The 16,246-nt window shown below is 61.0% G+C and overlaps 1 protein-coding gene across 1 annotated transcript; it reads right to left on the bottom strand.

Annotated features, from left to right (window-relative positions):
• Positions 1-313: 313 nt before the first annotated feature.
• Positions 314-15,133, bottom strand: RHCG (Rh family C glycoprotein). The gene is made up of 11 exons (XM_037511436.1): positions 14,947-15,133; positions 6,924-7,110; positions 5,270-5,420; positions 4,708-4,855; positions 3,936-4,102; positions 2,596-2,733; positions 2,332-2,468; positions 1,985-2,109; positions 1,713-1,786; positions 1,201-1,283; positions 314-489 (listed from the first exon to the last, which is right to left on the bottom strand). Exons 1-10 carry the CDS (start codon positions 15,131-15,133, stop codon positions 1,224-1,226), a joined length of 1,374 nt encoding a protein of 457 aa, XP_037367333.1. The 3' UTR covers positions 314-489; positions 1,201-1,223.
• Positions 15,134-16,246: the final 1,113 nt, after the last annotated feature.

The following is a 16,246-nucleotide window of genomic DNA, read 5'->3' as shown; positions in this document are numbered from 1 at the left end:
CTGGGACACTCCCAATTCTTCCTTTTCAGACTGGGGTGACTTTCCTTGCAGTGTGGGTGGCAGCTGGGGTGGGAAAGAGAATGGGGCAGGAGGTCAGGTCTCTCGGGCCCTTCTCTCCCTCCAGTTGGCCCTACCGGGCCTGCACACCTATTCTACAAAGAACACCAAGAAGGTTTATTCACGGAGGCTGCTGTGTACATGGTGTAGACAGATCTGGGGTCCCAGGGAGCATGGGAGGTGCCAGCTGAGGGGCAGGCAGGTCTCCTAGGAGGTCTCAGGGCCACCGCCAGCCCCAGCCCCCTCCTGTCTGCTGTCCTCACCGTGTGGCCACCAAGGCACAGCAGCAGCACCTGGAGGGGACACCCAGTTGTCTCCAGAGGAGGGGGACAGAAGGGAAGGAGGCTGGGGTGCCGTGGCGCCTGGGCCAGCAGGGGGTGCTGTTTTCCCAGCATGCTGAGCACCTGTGTCCACTGGGACAGTCTGCGGAACCTGCAGGGGGGAGAGCAAAAGCCATGGCACTGGCAGGCCTCACCACCTTCTCTGGGTGGCACTGGATGCTTCTAGCCACAGGCCGCTTTCTCTTTCCTTAAACTCCCACACCCTCATCTGCCACATCACTCTACCTTTTACTCCAGACCTGGCTCTTTTCACAGCCTGGCCTCCTGGGAGGGCAAATGGTGACAGTGAGAGCAACAAGAGTGACCCGGTCAGCCCCAGCCCCTCCATGTGCCAGCCGTGGCCTCCAAGAGCCCCGACCCCTGTGGGTCCTGATTTCCCCACAATTGCTCCTGATTCACAGGCTCTCTGCAGGGCTGAGTGCAAAGGGCAGGAGGAAGGGTGTGGTGCATTCCACAAAGCGGGCCAGGGAAAGTTAGTTGATGGCAAGAGGGAAGGGTGAAGGAAGGCTGATTTAAATAGTGCCGAAGCTGTCACCCCCTTGTCTATAAATGAGGGGGTTTCCCAGCCAGCAGCAAAGCCAGGGCGCCAGGTCCCTTCCCAAAGTCCTGTGCCTGTCCCATGGGGAAAGCGAGGGGCCTCTCCCGCCAGGTCCAACGCGCACTGCTCCAGGCAGGAGAGTGGAAGTTCCCTCACTTCTCGATGCATTTTATTTTTATTTCCCTTCAGCTGGCGGCATCTGATTCCCAGAGCAGGACAGTGTCTGGCGCCCCCACCCCACTGAGAAATCAAGCCCAGGCTCACCTGCTCTCACCTGCTGCGGGAGCTTAAGGTTCTGAGGGCTTGAGGGTGGGGTCCTCAGGGTGGAAGGCAGTGCTCTCAGGCATCTGCAAAGAGAGGAAGCAGCTCCCAGAGCCCGCAGGTGCAAGGGGGGGCGGGGGGGCCAGAAGCTCCACAGGGCAGGAGCAGCCAGTGGTGTGCGGCGGGCGCCACCTCGTGGTCACTACACACGTCGCCGTGGCGGAGCGGGGCCACCCGGAGAGCGGGACTAGGTCAAGCCAGCCACTGTCCAGGGTGCTGGGCGCAGGGTGCTCGCGCCCCTGGCGGTCAGGAGCAATGGCAGGCACTCGAGTGGAATGCGCAGTGCCCAGAAGAGTTGTACGTGCACTTGAGAGGCTAATAACTTGGCCCAGGGGTGTGTGGATAAAGGAGCAGGATGCAGGCCCAGGCTATTTCTCAGTGTCTGCCCTGCAGGTCTGTGTCTGGGGAGAGGTGATGCGGGTGCCCTGTGCCAGGGACAAGTGCCCAGAACTCACCTCCCAATAGATGGCATCCTCAAAGCAGTTCTCATCTGCCGCTTGTCCCCACACTGGCAGCTTCAAAATGAGCCCTGAAGAAGTTGGAGGTCCTGAGAAGACCGCTGACTCCCTCCCCTGCCCTCCCTCAACTGGGACAATGCCCCAGTCCCACAGCCAAGGGCAGAGACCAAGGCTTCCTGGGCGCTCTGGGCTGACACGTGGACATGCGTGAGGAGCCCCCACCCACGGTGCCCTGCAGAGGCCCCACTTCCAGGGTCCAACCCGCTCACCCACAAGGATGCCGCCCACCAGGGCCATGGCCAGTGACACAAAGAGGCCGGCAGCCTGGAATTTGCCTTGCAGGCTCGCGTTCCAGTTCGCCTTGGCACTGTCGAAGTCAAAGGCATGGGCCAGCCTGGGTGGAGGTAAAGGGCAGATGAAGGCCAGACCGGTAGAGGCCACCCCCAAACGTGAGTGTGCAGCAAAGACGCCCAAACCTGCGCCCCACCTCCCCATCTGCAAAGAGGGGGATGGACCAAGTGGGGAGAGAAACAGTGGTCCAGATGGGGCCGGGGGTGGAGAGGGCAGCGGAGAGGAGGAGCAGCGATGGAGGAGGCTCCAGCCTCGCCACACCTACCCCTCCTCTCCGTACACCGCGCTGCTGGCACAGGCAGCCGTCACGGCCCCCACGATGGCGCCCACGATGCCGGGCATGCCGTGCAGGTTGTGGATGCCACAGGTGTCCTGGATCCGCAGCCGCGACTCCAGGAATGGCTGGGGACAGAGACGGGGCCCAGTGCTGCAGGCTGCCCACACAGCCACACCCGGCCCCCCACCGGCCCCCCCATCAGAGAGAGCCCCCAGCTTTGCCAGCCCCTAGGCACTCGCCGCAGCCCCTTACCGTCAGGTACACGAAGCCCAGTGTGGAGATGATGCCGCAGATAAAGCCAACGATGAGGGCACCGTAGGGCATGAGCATCATCTCGGCAGCGGTGCCCACGGCCACCCCGCCCGCCAGCGTGGCGTTCTGGATGTGCACCTGGCCAGGTGGACGGGCCGGGTCACGTCTCTCCTCTGGCAGGTTGGGCGGACCTGCTGTGCGCCACCCAGCCTGGGGGCCAGGGAGGGCTCGGAGGGTGGCCCCAACAGCCAGGGGCCGGGGCTTGGGGCAGCCGCCCCTGCTCTCTGGACACGGTGCCCACAGGCAGCCTGGGTGTGCCTGGGGCACGGGGGTCTAGACGGGATGCATGGGTGCTTGTCCAAGTCCCCTTGACATGTGCAAGCCACAGGCATGTGCACCCATGTCAGGCACCTGTGGGCCCTGCGCACACATGTGGGCACACACACACGCACCTGCTGGCTCTCCTGGGGCACCCACCTGCACCAGGCACCATGTGGCTGGCGCACAGAGAAGTTCACTCTGCCTTCACAAGCCCAGGAGGTGAGTACAGTTTTCTTTTGACATTGAGGAAATTGGGGTGCAGGGGGGTTAAATGACCTGTGTGTGCCCGCACAGCAAGCAAGAGGCGTCTGACCCAGGCCCGTGCGGAGCCAGAGCCCCTGACCTTGACCCTATTCCTGCCCCTCCCTGTGGGTGGGTCTTGGGCTCCCACAGGCATCTGATTCTCTCCTCCCCTGTCCAACCCCCCCCCCCCACCTGCGTGCGGTGACGGTCCAGTGCATCAGGGGCTCCTGGCAGAGTCTCGGCACAGAGGCCAGGAACAAGAGTCCGACTCTTCCTATAGAGAAGCCACAACACCGTGGACTTGGCCCTTCCACTGGTGACAGGACGGGCATGATCACAATGGCCTGATGTCAAGGACATGGGCAATGCCAGAGCCCCACCCCCATCCTGGTGGAGGGACAAGGATCCCCCCAGAAGTGTGCAGGGTGGGCAGGGCAGGTGCTTTGGAGAGGCCGAAGGTCTGAGGATGGACCCTGGCAGGGGGAGGTGCTCCTGCAGCCTGTGGGCAGGTCTGGCCGGGAGCCCCAGGGCAGCTGTCAGAGCCCCGGGCTGCAGGCTCGCGAGAGGAGGAGCCAGGCCACCAGAGCACGGCCCTGACCGAGCCGCCCAGAGGGCCCCGGGGCCCGCCCTGCCCTGCCATGGCCTCAGGAGGTCATTTCTCCAGAGCCCGTTTCTCCTTCTGTGAGATGCCGCCCAGCAGAGGGGCCAGTGGGGTATGGTGACCAGGGCCCAGCGGGCACGGGGCATCACAGTCACCTGCCCGCCCCATGGCTCACCATGTCCAGCTTGCCCTTCTTGTGCAGAGCGCTGGACAGCGCCACTGTGGTCAGCACGCAGGCAGCCAGGGAGCAGTAGGTGTTGATGGCAGCTCGGTGTTGGGCATCCCCGTGGTTAGACACGGCTGAGTTGAAGCTGGGCCAGTACATCCACAGGAAGAGGGTGCCTGGGCCAGACAGGAATAGGGATGGGGGCCCCACAGGAGAGAGTTAGAGGGGCCCAAAGAGGCTGGGCCAGACACCCCATCCACGGTTCTGAGGCGGCAGAGGACCTACAGGCTCGCCACTCTGCTCCTGCCTTGCCTGCCTGACCACCCAGCCTCCCACTCTGCCCAAGGTATCCAGCCTGGCCCCTGAGCCGGGGAAATGCCAGAGGCAGGGAGATGGCCGGCCCTTCCACTGCACCCAGGAGCTCTGGGGAGACAGGGCTGGGCTTTAAGAGACCAGAGGACGTACGTGTCCTCTGGCATGAAGGGACCAGGCCCTCGGCCCTGATGGGGAGGCCATGCCGGTGACCGCCATGCCCTGGGCATCCGAGGGGAACACAGATGGGTGACCAACTGTTTCCATCCCCGCAGGGAGAAGGGACAAGCAGCTGGGACCCCAGAAATGCCCACAGACAACCTCTCTCTCCTCTCCCCAGGGGAGGAGCTGGCGGCTGCCCCCTAGACCGCGTGGGGATCATGACAGCGGAGGCCTTGTAGCAGCCCTCGCCCACTCTGATGCGCACGGTCACCTTCGGGGCGCCCTCGGTCACCTCAGCAGCGCTCACCGATCATGGCAAAGAGGTCCGAGTGGTACACGGCACCCTGCCTCTGTCTGCTCTGGTGGAGGTTGGGCCGCTGGAGGATCCACGTCACCGTGAGCCCGAAGTAGGCACCGAACGTGTGGATGGTCATGGAGCCCCCTGCATCCTTCACCTGGTGCGCAGGCAGGGGCCAGGTCAGCTCTGACAGCCCCACCCCCATCCTCCTCAGGGGACTCCCTTCCCCCCAACACACACGTGCACACATGCACACAGGCACACACACGCACACGCACACGTGCATGCACTCAGGTCCAGCTGCCTCTGGTTCCGTGAGCGTGGGGGGAGCCCAGAGTCCAGTCAGTGGGAGGGAAGCTCATCACTGTCCCCCTCCAGCTCCCTCGCGAAGCTGGAGCTCTAGATGCACTCCACTCCCCTGCATTGGCGCCCAGAGCAACGCCTCATGTGAGCATGACTCCAAACCCCACTCACTTGACAAGTATTGTTGAGACTGCCTCAGCCCCTGGGCTCATGCTGGATGGGGCTGGCCCAGCAGGGAGGCCTCCCCACCCACCCCAGCCCTGCTCACCGCCAGCAGGCTGAGGAGAATGAACTCGTTCACTGCGAACAGGGTCACTTGGAAGAGGGTCATGAGGAGCAGCTGCACAGGGCTGACTTTGCCCAGGACCGCCCCAAAGGCCACACAGACGGAGCCCACACAGAAGTCAGCATTGATGAGGCTGTGGGAAGAGGATCGGGGAGGGGCTGCAGCCACCGAGAGCAGCGCCCCCAGACTGGGGTTGGTCAGCAGAGGGTCTCCACGTGTCTCAGCTGTGTCCACCTCTTAGAGCTACATCAGGAAAACAGCCACACGTGGCTGTCGGGCACAGCAGGGGCACAGGTCAGATGCCACCCCCTCCTGCGGCCCCCCCCAGTCCCTCCCCTCGCAGGCAGGCTGGCTCCTGCTGTTGAACATGCCCCATATCTGGGGCCCTGCCCTGTCTTCCATCTTAACTCCTGCCCTCCGGAGCCTCCTTCCTCTTCCTCCTCTTTCAGGAAGCCCTCCCTGATTCCTCCAACTGTGGCTGGAGGCCACGGCTTGGGAGGCCCCAGGGGCTCAGGCAGGGCCTGCAGAGGGGCATAAACTAGAGGGACAGGTGGGACCTGGTACACTCTTCAGCAGGGGCAGGACAGAAGTCAGGAGGAGGGCACACTGGGTCAGGTCAGGAAGGACACGCTCATCTCTGCCCTGAGCTGAGAATCCACTTCAGCCCCAGTTGCTGAAAATCAAGTTTCCAAAAGTCTATTTGCCAAAACCCATGTTTTCAGGGGACCAGGTTCATCAAACACTTATTCACTCAAAATTGCAGCGACTCCCTGGGCAGGTGTCTCAAGTCCTGAGCTTTCACTGTTCATGTGGTCAGAGCTGTTTTGCCCCAGTGGCCCATTAAACACGTCCCAGCTGCTGTCACCCCCGGGTCTGTGGCTTTGGGGCGGGACTTTCTTGTGTGCTTGGCTCTGCAGGGCACGGGTGTGTCCAGGGCCTCAGGCCAGAAAGCCTGGCTCACCCATTTCCGGTTGGGTCACTGTCTTTCCTGGTCATGCTAATCATGACAACTTTCTCACATCAAAAAAGTGCTTTTCTCTAGCCTAGTTGCCATGTCTACAGTCCTGAGACTGTCTAAACTGGATTTAAAGTTTAGAATGGCCAACAACCAAAACTTGACAAAAACTGGAAGAAATGTCTCAAAGACTCCTCCCAGCTTCCTGCGCGGCCTAGAGCAGCCCAGGGATCCGCTCGGCCTGCTGGGTGCTGGGCCAGTGGGCTCTGGGCAGTGATGTTAGGGCCTGGCGGGGTCTTGGGGGGGCGGGGGGAGAGGCAGAGGGAGGCCCTGAGGTAGCTGACAGGAAGGGGCTGTAGCATTCATCCCACCAAAAGGCTGTCACCATGGAAAGGGAAGAGATGGGGGATAGGCTGCCGGTATGTGGGGGTCGAGGCAGGGTGGGGCTCAGCCCTAAGCCTCAGGGCTCCCCCTTCCCAGGCCTGTTCCTGGGGGACAAGCAAGGCAGGGGGAAGCACTTGCACATGACTGGACTCCCCCCTTCAAGGGTTCCACCACCAGTGACCTTCTGAGTGTGGGTTAGGCTGCCCGCTCCCCCCATGACTTTTGCCCTCCTCAGGGCCTCCCTCTGCCCTCACCCAAGAGCCCGGCCCCTCGCCCTCCCTGCCCAGCCTCGCTCACTTCTCCACGCTCACGAAAATGTAGCCCTGTCGATAGGAGTGGAACCAGCCCTGCATGAGCAGCGCCCACTGGATGCCGAAGGCTGCCAGCAGGAAGTTGAAGCCCACCGCGCCGTAGCCGTAGCGTTGCAGGAAGGTCATGAGGAAGCCGAAGCCCACGAAGATCATCACGTGCACATCCTGGAAGCCTGCGGGGACAGCGCAGCCCTGGATTGCAGGAGCCCTGGGTCTGGGCCAGAGGGGCGGCGCTCTGTCTTCCATGGCCCGGCCAGCGCAGCAGCCTCCCAAGCCCAGCCCCGTCTGGATCCCACCATGATGGATTAAGACTGTCCAGCCGGAGAACAGCCACTACCCCCATCTTGTCATAAGTGCCTCTTCAGGGGCAGGGCTGGGGGACCTGAGGTGAGTGTCCACTTTAGACCACCGTGTGCCCTCCCCCCAAGCCCGGCCCCTTGGTAGCTCCCCTTCTCCACCTTACCCGGGAGTGGCTGTGGGCTTTTGAAATCACCAGGCTGTGGATTACACCCAGGGTCTAGGCCTAGACCCTAGATGGTGGGGTCTCACCTGGCCAGAGGCGGAGGGACACAGCCACCTCCACCCACTCCCAGCAGGGACACTTTCCAGTGTCCCTGAGACAGATTCCCACTCCGGTTGCTCCATCTGCTGGTAGATGGTTCTGGAAGGTCACTTAACACAGTAGGGATACTTCGCCTTGCTCTGCAGCGCTTACTCCCAAGTGCAGCAGAGTGGAAATGCAGTGTCCCTCCCATAACAGAAGCTCGCCAGGGGCAAGGGCATCATTTGGAGTTACTTTATTATGATTATTGTTATGTAGTCAAATTTTGAGTTCTGCCCTAAGCCTGGCCCCTGTCAGAGCCACCAGTTCAATGATGCACTGGGGTGGGTGGGGGGTGTCTCAGGGGTCCTCCCAGTGCCAAAACTGCGTGGCTCCAGGTTCTCTGAAATGGCAGGTTGAAGGACCCGGTGGAGCAGAGAGTGGGGCTCAAGTGTCAGCTTCTAAAAGGAAGTGCAGGTGTCAAAGGTCACAGGGAGGGGCTCCCACAGGCCAAATCAGAACACTTTGACCACCACAGTGATTATGGGCTCCAACGAATTAGACTATTAAAAATAGGAATATGCGAGTTTATACTGATCATAAGCAGACGGATAAATAAACCAGACGCAGGGTGGGAACTTGCTGAAACAGAACGCCAGGCTTGGCCATGGACGAGGCTTGAGAGCTGAGGCTGGAAGATCCTCGGCTCTGTAACGGGGGGGTCCCCAGGAAAAGAGGAGGTTCCAGGCTCCCTGTCCTGACCCAAAGGAGGGTAGAGCTGAGCAGGGAGGAGAAGGAGCTGCAGAGGAGGCTGAGGAAGGAAGGAAGCGGGATGGAGCCAGGAGACCTGGAGGGGGAACCTGGAGCCGAGAGACATGTGAAGAAACTGCACTTGCCTTTTGGTCGGGGACTGGGTGACACAGATGTGGGTGAGACGCGTGGGGAGGTGACAATGGCAGTTTGTGTCTTGATTTTGCTCTTTTCCTCCCAGACTTGTCTGACTATTTCTGACCCTTTTCTGTGGGTCCCCACTGGAGGTGATTTAGTCTGTAGCAGCTTTCAGGCCTTGCTCTGGGCCAGTCCCGTTGGGTGGACTTTTACCCCCGAGGGGACGGGTAACTTTGGGTGCTTGATTTGGAAACTAGATTCTTTGCCTTTCCTGTATTGCTCACTAATCGTATTAAAGTTTCTTCCATTAAAGGTCTTATATGTTTTGTCTTGATGCGGTGGATGGCAGAACCTATTTATAGAGGGCAGGTTTGGGGGTCCCGGAGTGCCCCTCTCCCTGCCCTGTAACAGTTCCACAGCCAAGGCTCCACTGGCGTGTGCTAAATCCAGGGAGAAATTGTGGTGCCGGACAAGACATGTGCACTGTTGAAGAGACTCCCCACAGACTACTTATGAGTTTCATGGGGTCGGTGGGGGGGACACCTCGTCATACGGTAGAGAAATCAGGCCAGATCTTGACTGGGTCATCCAAATTAAGACAGTGAGGGACAGATGGACGTTGTGAGCCTCCACCGTGGTGAGGCCCCTGCAAAGGACCTCTGACCGGCCGGGCCTGGCCAGAACGCCCGGCTCCCGTCTACACAGAAGGAGCCAAGCGGCCGCCCAACGACTGCTAGCAGGAAGGGGTGAGGCTGTTTTCTGAGAAACACCAGCGTCATGAAAGACAAAGGCTGTGCGCAGGCCCCAGGTTAAAGAGGCTAAAGAGACACGTGGGCTGAATTTGATCCCTAGACTGGACCCCGGATTGGCGGGGGGAGGGGGGAGAGCTCTAAAGGTTGCCATGAGGTCAGCTGGCAGATTCAGAGAGGAACAGTTCACTAAGGTGTGCGTGGGAGAGTCACGGAGTGGGTTGCCGCGGTTATGGGAGATTGTGTCTCCGCTCTGAGGAAACATATTGGGGTCGTCAAGGCTACCAGGCCACTGGGCATGTGACTCACCCTCAGATGGTGTGTGTAGGTGTTTGTGTCTTGTGCAGAGGCTGGGGGGGAGAGAACAAATAGCTGGATCTGAGCCCAAAAGTCAGTAATACTTTTATGAGATGTTAAACTTTTAACTGATAATAAGTAGGTCGAGAAATAAACCAGGCAAGTTCGGGGCTTGCCAGACCTGGCCCTACCTGCCTACCTCCTCGCCCCTGCTTTCCGGTCCTGCCCCCTCCTGGGCTCCCACTGTACTGGCCCCCCGAGGCCCGCAGTACCCTTCCAGGGCCTTTGCCCCTGCTTCTCCTCCACACAGGCTGCTGTCCCGGAGAACGGGACAGATCTGCAGATCTCAGCAAACTGTCACCTCTTCCCAGAGGCCCTCCTGACCAGCCAGGTAATGTCGGGCCCTCCCGCCGGCGCCCCCATTTTCTTCCGTTCCTAGCTCTTGCCACAGACTGCAGTTACGTTTGGGTGTCTGGCCCCCAGAGCACACAGCTCCACACAGGCAAGGCCACGTGCTCACTCCTCTATGCCCCAGCACCTGCCACGGTGTCCAGGGCACTCAGAGAGCGAGGGAGTGAATGAATAATGATCCTTGTCTCAGTGGCCAAGCAGCAGCGAGGGCATCCCAGTGGGATTTCATGGTCAGGTGAGGCCTCAGCCTCTCCCTCCCAAGTCCAACCCTCCTGCCTGCAGGGTGGACAGGGCTTGGTGCCCACAAGGTGGGCAGGGCTTGGTGCCCACAACAGCCTGACCATGGTGGGGGTAGCAGTGTTTCTGTTCCTGCTGCCCTGATTTTGCCCTCACTGGTTTCCCCTGCTGTCAGGGGTCCAGGCACCCCCTGGCTAGCATCCATCTGAAGGCTTGGTGGGGGCTGGACATGCTGATGCCTCCGCTGGCTGCACTGATCTCAGCTCTGTGGGGAGGAGACCTGTGCAAGTTCCTGCAGACAGTGGCTCAACCCGGGTTCACAGGGCACACAGCTGATTTCATAGATTATCTAGTTTCATGGTTTGTCACGTTTCCAAGTGTCGCGGGGAGACTGAGCTCACGCTCGGGAAGCGCCACCCCTGGCTCGGTAGTTATTCTGGGGACTAAGTGACAGGAGCAGAGGTGTGAAAGAGAGGGAGGTGACATTCAGACAGTTCCAGAAGCAGGCGGGGGCAGGGCTGGTTATAAGTGCAGGGCGAGTGCTGGTGGACGGAGATGCTGGTGCTGCAGGGGGCCTGGTGGGGGCAGATGGGGCTGCCGGAGGGGCGCAGCCGCTGGGCAGGGGGAGCGGCTGAGACTTAGCAGGCCTGACATGGGCTGAGAGTGGGCAGGTGGGACAAGGGGCCAGGAGGAGGCCTGGGCTGCCTTGAAGTGAGCCTCCAGCCAGAGGGCTCCAGGCCCGGGGAGGTGAAGGAACCCCTGGGAAAGGCAGCATCACAGAAGGGGAACTGCTGTCCTTCTCTGTGGGGGCCCTGGCTCTCTTTGACGCTCTCTGGGTGGGTGTCTCTTTCTCCCCCACCCCTGTCCATTCTTTTGCCCCTCCCCCTTGTCTCCCCAACTGTGCCAATTTGCTCATTTATGTTCCATGTAGTTCGGGGGGCCCGAACTTGCTCCTGAAAATGCTTTTGAAAGGAGTGGTCTGAATGTCGGAGCATCTTCAGCAAGGGCCTAGCTGACCCCTCTGAGTGAAGGATTTACACCTGTAAAATGGGGGGTTTAACCGCCCCGGGGGAGTGCTCATCCCAGGATTTGTGGTGCACATTTAAGGAGATAATGCAGGCCTGGCTCTGAGCAGTTTCTCTGTTTCTTGAGCTACCAGTTCTCCACTTCTCTGCCACCGCTGACCAGGAGCTTTGCCCCGGGTTGGCGGCTTGAGGAGGGTCAGCAGAAGTTGGGGAGACACCCGGCCAGCGCAGGTGGCTGGAGCAGCCCAGCAGGGCCTCCACCTGCGGCCCGGCCTGAGCGCCGCCAACAGAGGGCAGCAGCACGCGGCGGAGCTCTCCCCTTGCACTCTCCCCACTCGCTGTCTCCTGCCCCCCAGACTGGGTCCCCAACTCTGCTGGCTGAGTCGGTGTAGGGTAAAGAAAATGTCAGGCTTTTCTGCCCTTCCGCCATCAGGATAGATGATGGATCCTTGTCCTGAATGCATGCCTGATGGCGGCACCTGGAGCAGGGTGTGGGCCTAGGGAGATGGGATTCACCTGGGCTGAGACTGTGCTTTTAAGGGCGGCGTCACGGGGACGCCAGCAGCAGCAGCAGCAGCAGCAGCAGCAGAAGCAGAAGAAGAAGTAGAAGCCGAAGCAGAAGCTGAAACAGAAGCCGAAAGAGAAGCCGAGAAGCAGCAGAACGAACGCTAGAGAGCCCAGATAGAGTGAAGACTTGCTGGGGGCTGGGAGGCCTGCCAGCCTCCCAGCCCCCCAGCCAGCACCCCTGCCTGCTATATGCCTGGTGAACCCCAATAAAGGACCTGCAAAACTACTGAGGACTCTGACTCCTCCTTTACCCGGTCTGCATGGGATCAGAAAACCTGCACTGTGCCCAGTCCAGCCTTTACAGTCAGCTACATCTCTGAAATGTGGGGACACAGTTTCCCACGCTGATGGGCCACGGCAGTGCCCTTGGTTCGCCACGTCAGCGCCGCGCAGTGCCCTGCCGGGGCCTGGGCATCGCCCCTGCATTCTCTGTGGGACAGCCCACACTAATCTGTCTTCTTTGGCGCCCACCGGCCAGTCCCCCAGACCCCCAAGGCTCCAAGGGCCCACCTCCCACACTGCAGCATCTCCTGGGGAGACAAGTGGGGGGAGGGGTCGGAGTGTTACGGTGGGGGTGAGGGAGGAGCAGGGGGGCTGGGTAAATCTCTAACTTCCATTTCCTGCACCATAAAAGGGAAACTCCTCCATGCCAAGCCTGGCAGAGCAAAAGGGACGTCGCAACTGAGCGGAGCACAGCTTTGGGCGCCGGAACAGTTCACCCCAGGGTTCCGGGAGAATTGCTCGCGCGCCCCACACCAGCAGGTGCGTCTGCTCAGCTCCCGCCCGGGGATGCGCCCGCCAGCACCTGCCAGCTCCCACCTTCCCAGCGACCCCGCGCATCCGAGGACCCTCCCCTCACAGGTGAGCTGGAGGCGGAGCCCCCCGAGGGATGGAGCCAGGGCGTTCATTTTGAAGCCGACCGCCGGGCGACACTGCCCTCTGCTGGGCGAAAGCCCGCCCTGCGCTAGCTGGAGCGGAGTCCCAGGTTCAGGTCCCCAGCGCTGGGGCTGCGGCCGCCGGCTCTTGAAACAGTCCCGTGTTTGAAGCTCTGGCATCCTCTGCCCTGGGTCATCTGGAAGTATGTCCTGTTCCTCACCCCACCTTGCTGGGCAGCTTCTGGAGTCCTGGCTCCAATGGCTCTTCCTGGGGCCAAGCTGTCCCCAGCACTCCCGCCCCTGAGCACCTCCCAGGAAGCTGCCTGTTCTGCAGCCTGGCAGGGGGCCGTGGCACAGGCCTTGAGGGCACAGCCAGGGCGGGTCCCCAGCTGGCTCTGTGCCTGCTGCTTGCCCAGAGCTGTCCTCAGGCCCTTCTGAGCCCCAGCCTCAGCCAGCTGGTGCTGGATCCTCTGGAAACCGAGATGCCCAGCGGGCTCCACTAATCCCTCAGGCAGGAATGAGGCCTGACAGGTGCGGATGGCCTGGAGCCAAGAACTGGAAGGTACCACAGGACCCTACACTCACCCCGTACCCTGGGGGTTACCTCGAGGCCCACCCCATACACTATGTGTTACTTCAAGGCCAGGCCCAGAAGCCCCACCTGGGCCCCAGCCCATGAGTCTTCTAGCCCCTGGCCAAGGGTCTGGGAGGGGGCTTGGGAAGAGTGAGATGGGGGAGGGGGCGGAGAGGGGTCCAGGTGTGGGCTCAGACCCCCACTCTGCCCTGGCCCTCTGGCTGCCTAGCTCGGTGACCTTCACGAGGTGCTTCCCCAAGACACTGCCTTAGTTTCCTCATCTGAAAAATGGAAATCATCCTGGTGCCTTCCTCCCTGGGCTCGAGCTGCTGTCCCTGCCCTGCATTCCTCTTCTCTCTGTCACTTCCTGCTCAGATACACAGCAGTTCCCAGGGTGCTTGGGAGACAAACTCAGGGTCCTCCTTGATTAGCTGGGCAGTCTCATCCCCATTAGCAACATCGTTCCTATCCCTTTCCCAAACCCTACTGCTGGGCCACACAGATATTCACCCACCTCCTAGTCTGCTCTTTCGGGGTGGCCTGCAGTGGCCCTGCTTCTCCCCTCTTCACTGGCCCACTCCTTCCCAGGAGGCAGTCACAGATCTCCACCTAGAGCTGGCAGAGGCTGTGGTCTCCCCGGCTTAGAGCAAGCCCTCTTCTGTCACCTCCTTTCTTCTAAGCACCATATTTCTGTTAATATAGCCCGTGATTGCTTGGACTTTTTGCAGTCACGCAATTAACTGGCTCTCAATGAACCAGTGACTCTTGTCCTTTTTGTGCAGGCTGCTATTCTGAATGAGTGCAGTTATTTACTTGGATAAAATTAAACTGTTGTGTTTTTTGTTTTTTTTTTTACCCCTGGAGGTAAAGAATCCTATGACTGAGGGTAAGTAGCCCTGGAAGGTGGAAATGACTTTTGGAGATGAGCTTATGGGTCTTTTCTAAAACCAACTGTCTGTGCCCATGGGGGCACCAAGAGGAAGAAAGGTTGTGGTTGGCTGGTAGCCGGAGGGGAGCCAGGAGCACCTGGGCCTGGGGCTGCTGTGTGGGGAGTCTGGAGGCGGGGCTGACCCAGCTGACCTTGGGCCCTTCCTTCCATTTCCCAGTAGGGGCCTCTGAGCTTAGTGTTCTTTTGTCTCTTTTGCCTCTTTTGTTCTTTTGTCTCCCGTGTGCAGTGAGGCTTCTGCCCAGCACTGTCACCTGGCAGCCTCCCCAGCCCTGAAGGGTAGGTCCTAATCTAATAACCCCCACTTGAGGGATGAGGAAATTGAGGTTCAGCAAGTTCCAGCCAAAGGCTGCCCTGCCGGTTAGTGGTAAAACCAAGATAGACGGGACGTTTGGCCACTCCGAGGCCATACTCTTCACCAGAGAACCCGGAGGTGCGCCTCCCCCGACTGCACACCACGAGAGGCTGGTGCAGCCTTCTGCCCTGGCCCCCAGCAGGCGCGCAGACCCGCAGGCCAACCCTTCCGCCCTTGACTTGGGACCTATCCTCTTACTTGGAGAGTGGGGACACAGCTGGACAAGAGAGCCTGTCCCCCAGCCCCCAGAGGCACCCCCCACCCCCACCACGGGGCTTTTGAGCGCGTTGCCTAGGGCTCCGCCCCGGGAGGTTGTCTGAAGAGCGGCTCAGTGGCGGGTTTCCCCATCGCTCCATTGCTCTTTCGCGGGCGAGGAGTTGTGGCCGCACAGCTGGCCCTGCCTCTGGCCGAGACCCTGGAGGGAAGCCCCGCGCCGGGGCGGATCGTCGCAGCCCCCACCTCCTCCGGGCAGCGGCTGCGAAGGGGCGGCGGTGCGGGGGCCGCCAGGGGAGGACCTGGGGGGCTCCTCGCGGGCGGGACTTACTCGGGTAGCGGTAGTAGAACTCGTTGTCCAGGTCGCTGGAGACGTTCCGGGAGCGCTTCTCCGCGACCCAGTGGGCGTCGGCGTCCGGGTCGTAGCGCACGAACACGCCGAAGAGCACCACCAGGGCCACCTGCAGCAGCAGGCAGGCGAGCGGCAGCCGCCAGCGCAGGTCGGTGTTCCAGGCCATGCGGGCGCGGGTGGCGGGGCTGCGGGGCTGGCGGGGCTGCGGGGCTGGCGGGGCCGCGCGCCTTATAAATAAGCCCGGCCAGGGGCGGGGCGCGCGGCGGGGCGAGACGGCTGACCCGGCCCCGGCGCCCCGCCTAGCTCTCCCGGGACCCGCGCCCGCCGGCGTCCACCCGGGGTCCCTCAGCTCCCCGGGGCCGTCAGGGCGGACATGGCGGGCCCTGGGAGCGCGGTGGGCGCGGGCCAGGCGCCCTCTCCAGACGGGTTGCCCTGCCTCTCCCTGTTGTTCCCATGAACAAAAAGAGAAAAAGTTTCCCGTGCCTCCCCCCAGATGCAAACGAAGGGGTTATTGGTCATAAACCGTCATCAAAGGCATCCCCACCACCACCATCACCATCCCACCGCATCACCACCACCGTTGCCGGCACCCAGATCACCATCCCCATCTTCACCATCAGGTAGGGAGGGGGAAGGGAGGGGGGGGAGGGAGGACCTCCCCAGGTGGGCCAGGCCCAGCTCACCCCTGATTTGGGGGCACAACCCCCCATAGCATTTTGACGCTTTTGCACTTCTCTGAACCGTCCAAGGACGTTCTCAGTTTTATTTTATTTTATTTTTTTAAAATATTTATTTGTTTATGCATACAGGAGCTGGGGTACAGGCCAGAGATTGGGGGGGGGGTGAGAGGATTCACCAGAGACAGAGCGGGGAACAGAACAGGCAGACTGATGAAACACACTGCTGAGAGAGCAGCGGGTGAGACAGGAGAGGTCTGCTGCACCATGTGGGTAGCTCCCTGGCTGGCCGGGATCGAACTCATGCTGCAGAGGCTGTGGATTGCTTCACAGTGCAGTGCTTAACCCCTTGCACCACCAGGGAGGCCCTGTTCTCAGTTTCAGTGGTGGAGGGAGACCTCAGCCTTTCCCTCAGTGGTCAGCAGTTTTATTTCTGCCTCTCCTGGGGAGAAATGTCCACTGCTCTCAGATCCTCCCAAGACTGTCTCTCACCCAGGCCTGTCCTCAGAGGGTGGGGGACTGGGGGGGGGCAGGACTGCCAGGAAGCGGGAGGATGGGTGCTCGCTGCAGCTTCTGCTGTCCCCAGAGTCCCCTGCATCCAT

Source organism: Talpa occidentalis, unplaced genomic scaffold (assembly GCF_014898055.3).
Source record: "Talpa occidentalis isolate TD23 unplaced genomic scaffold, MPIMG_talOcc4v2.1 talOcc4.14, whole genome shotgun sequence".
Lineage (NCBI taxonomy): Eukaryota > Metazoa > Chordata > Mammalia > Eulipotyphla > Talpidae > Talpa > Talpa occidentalis.
This window is presented reverse-complemented; position numbering and strand designations above follow the sequence as displayed.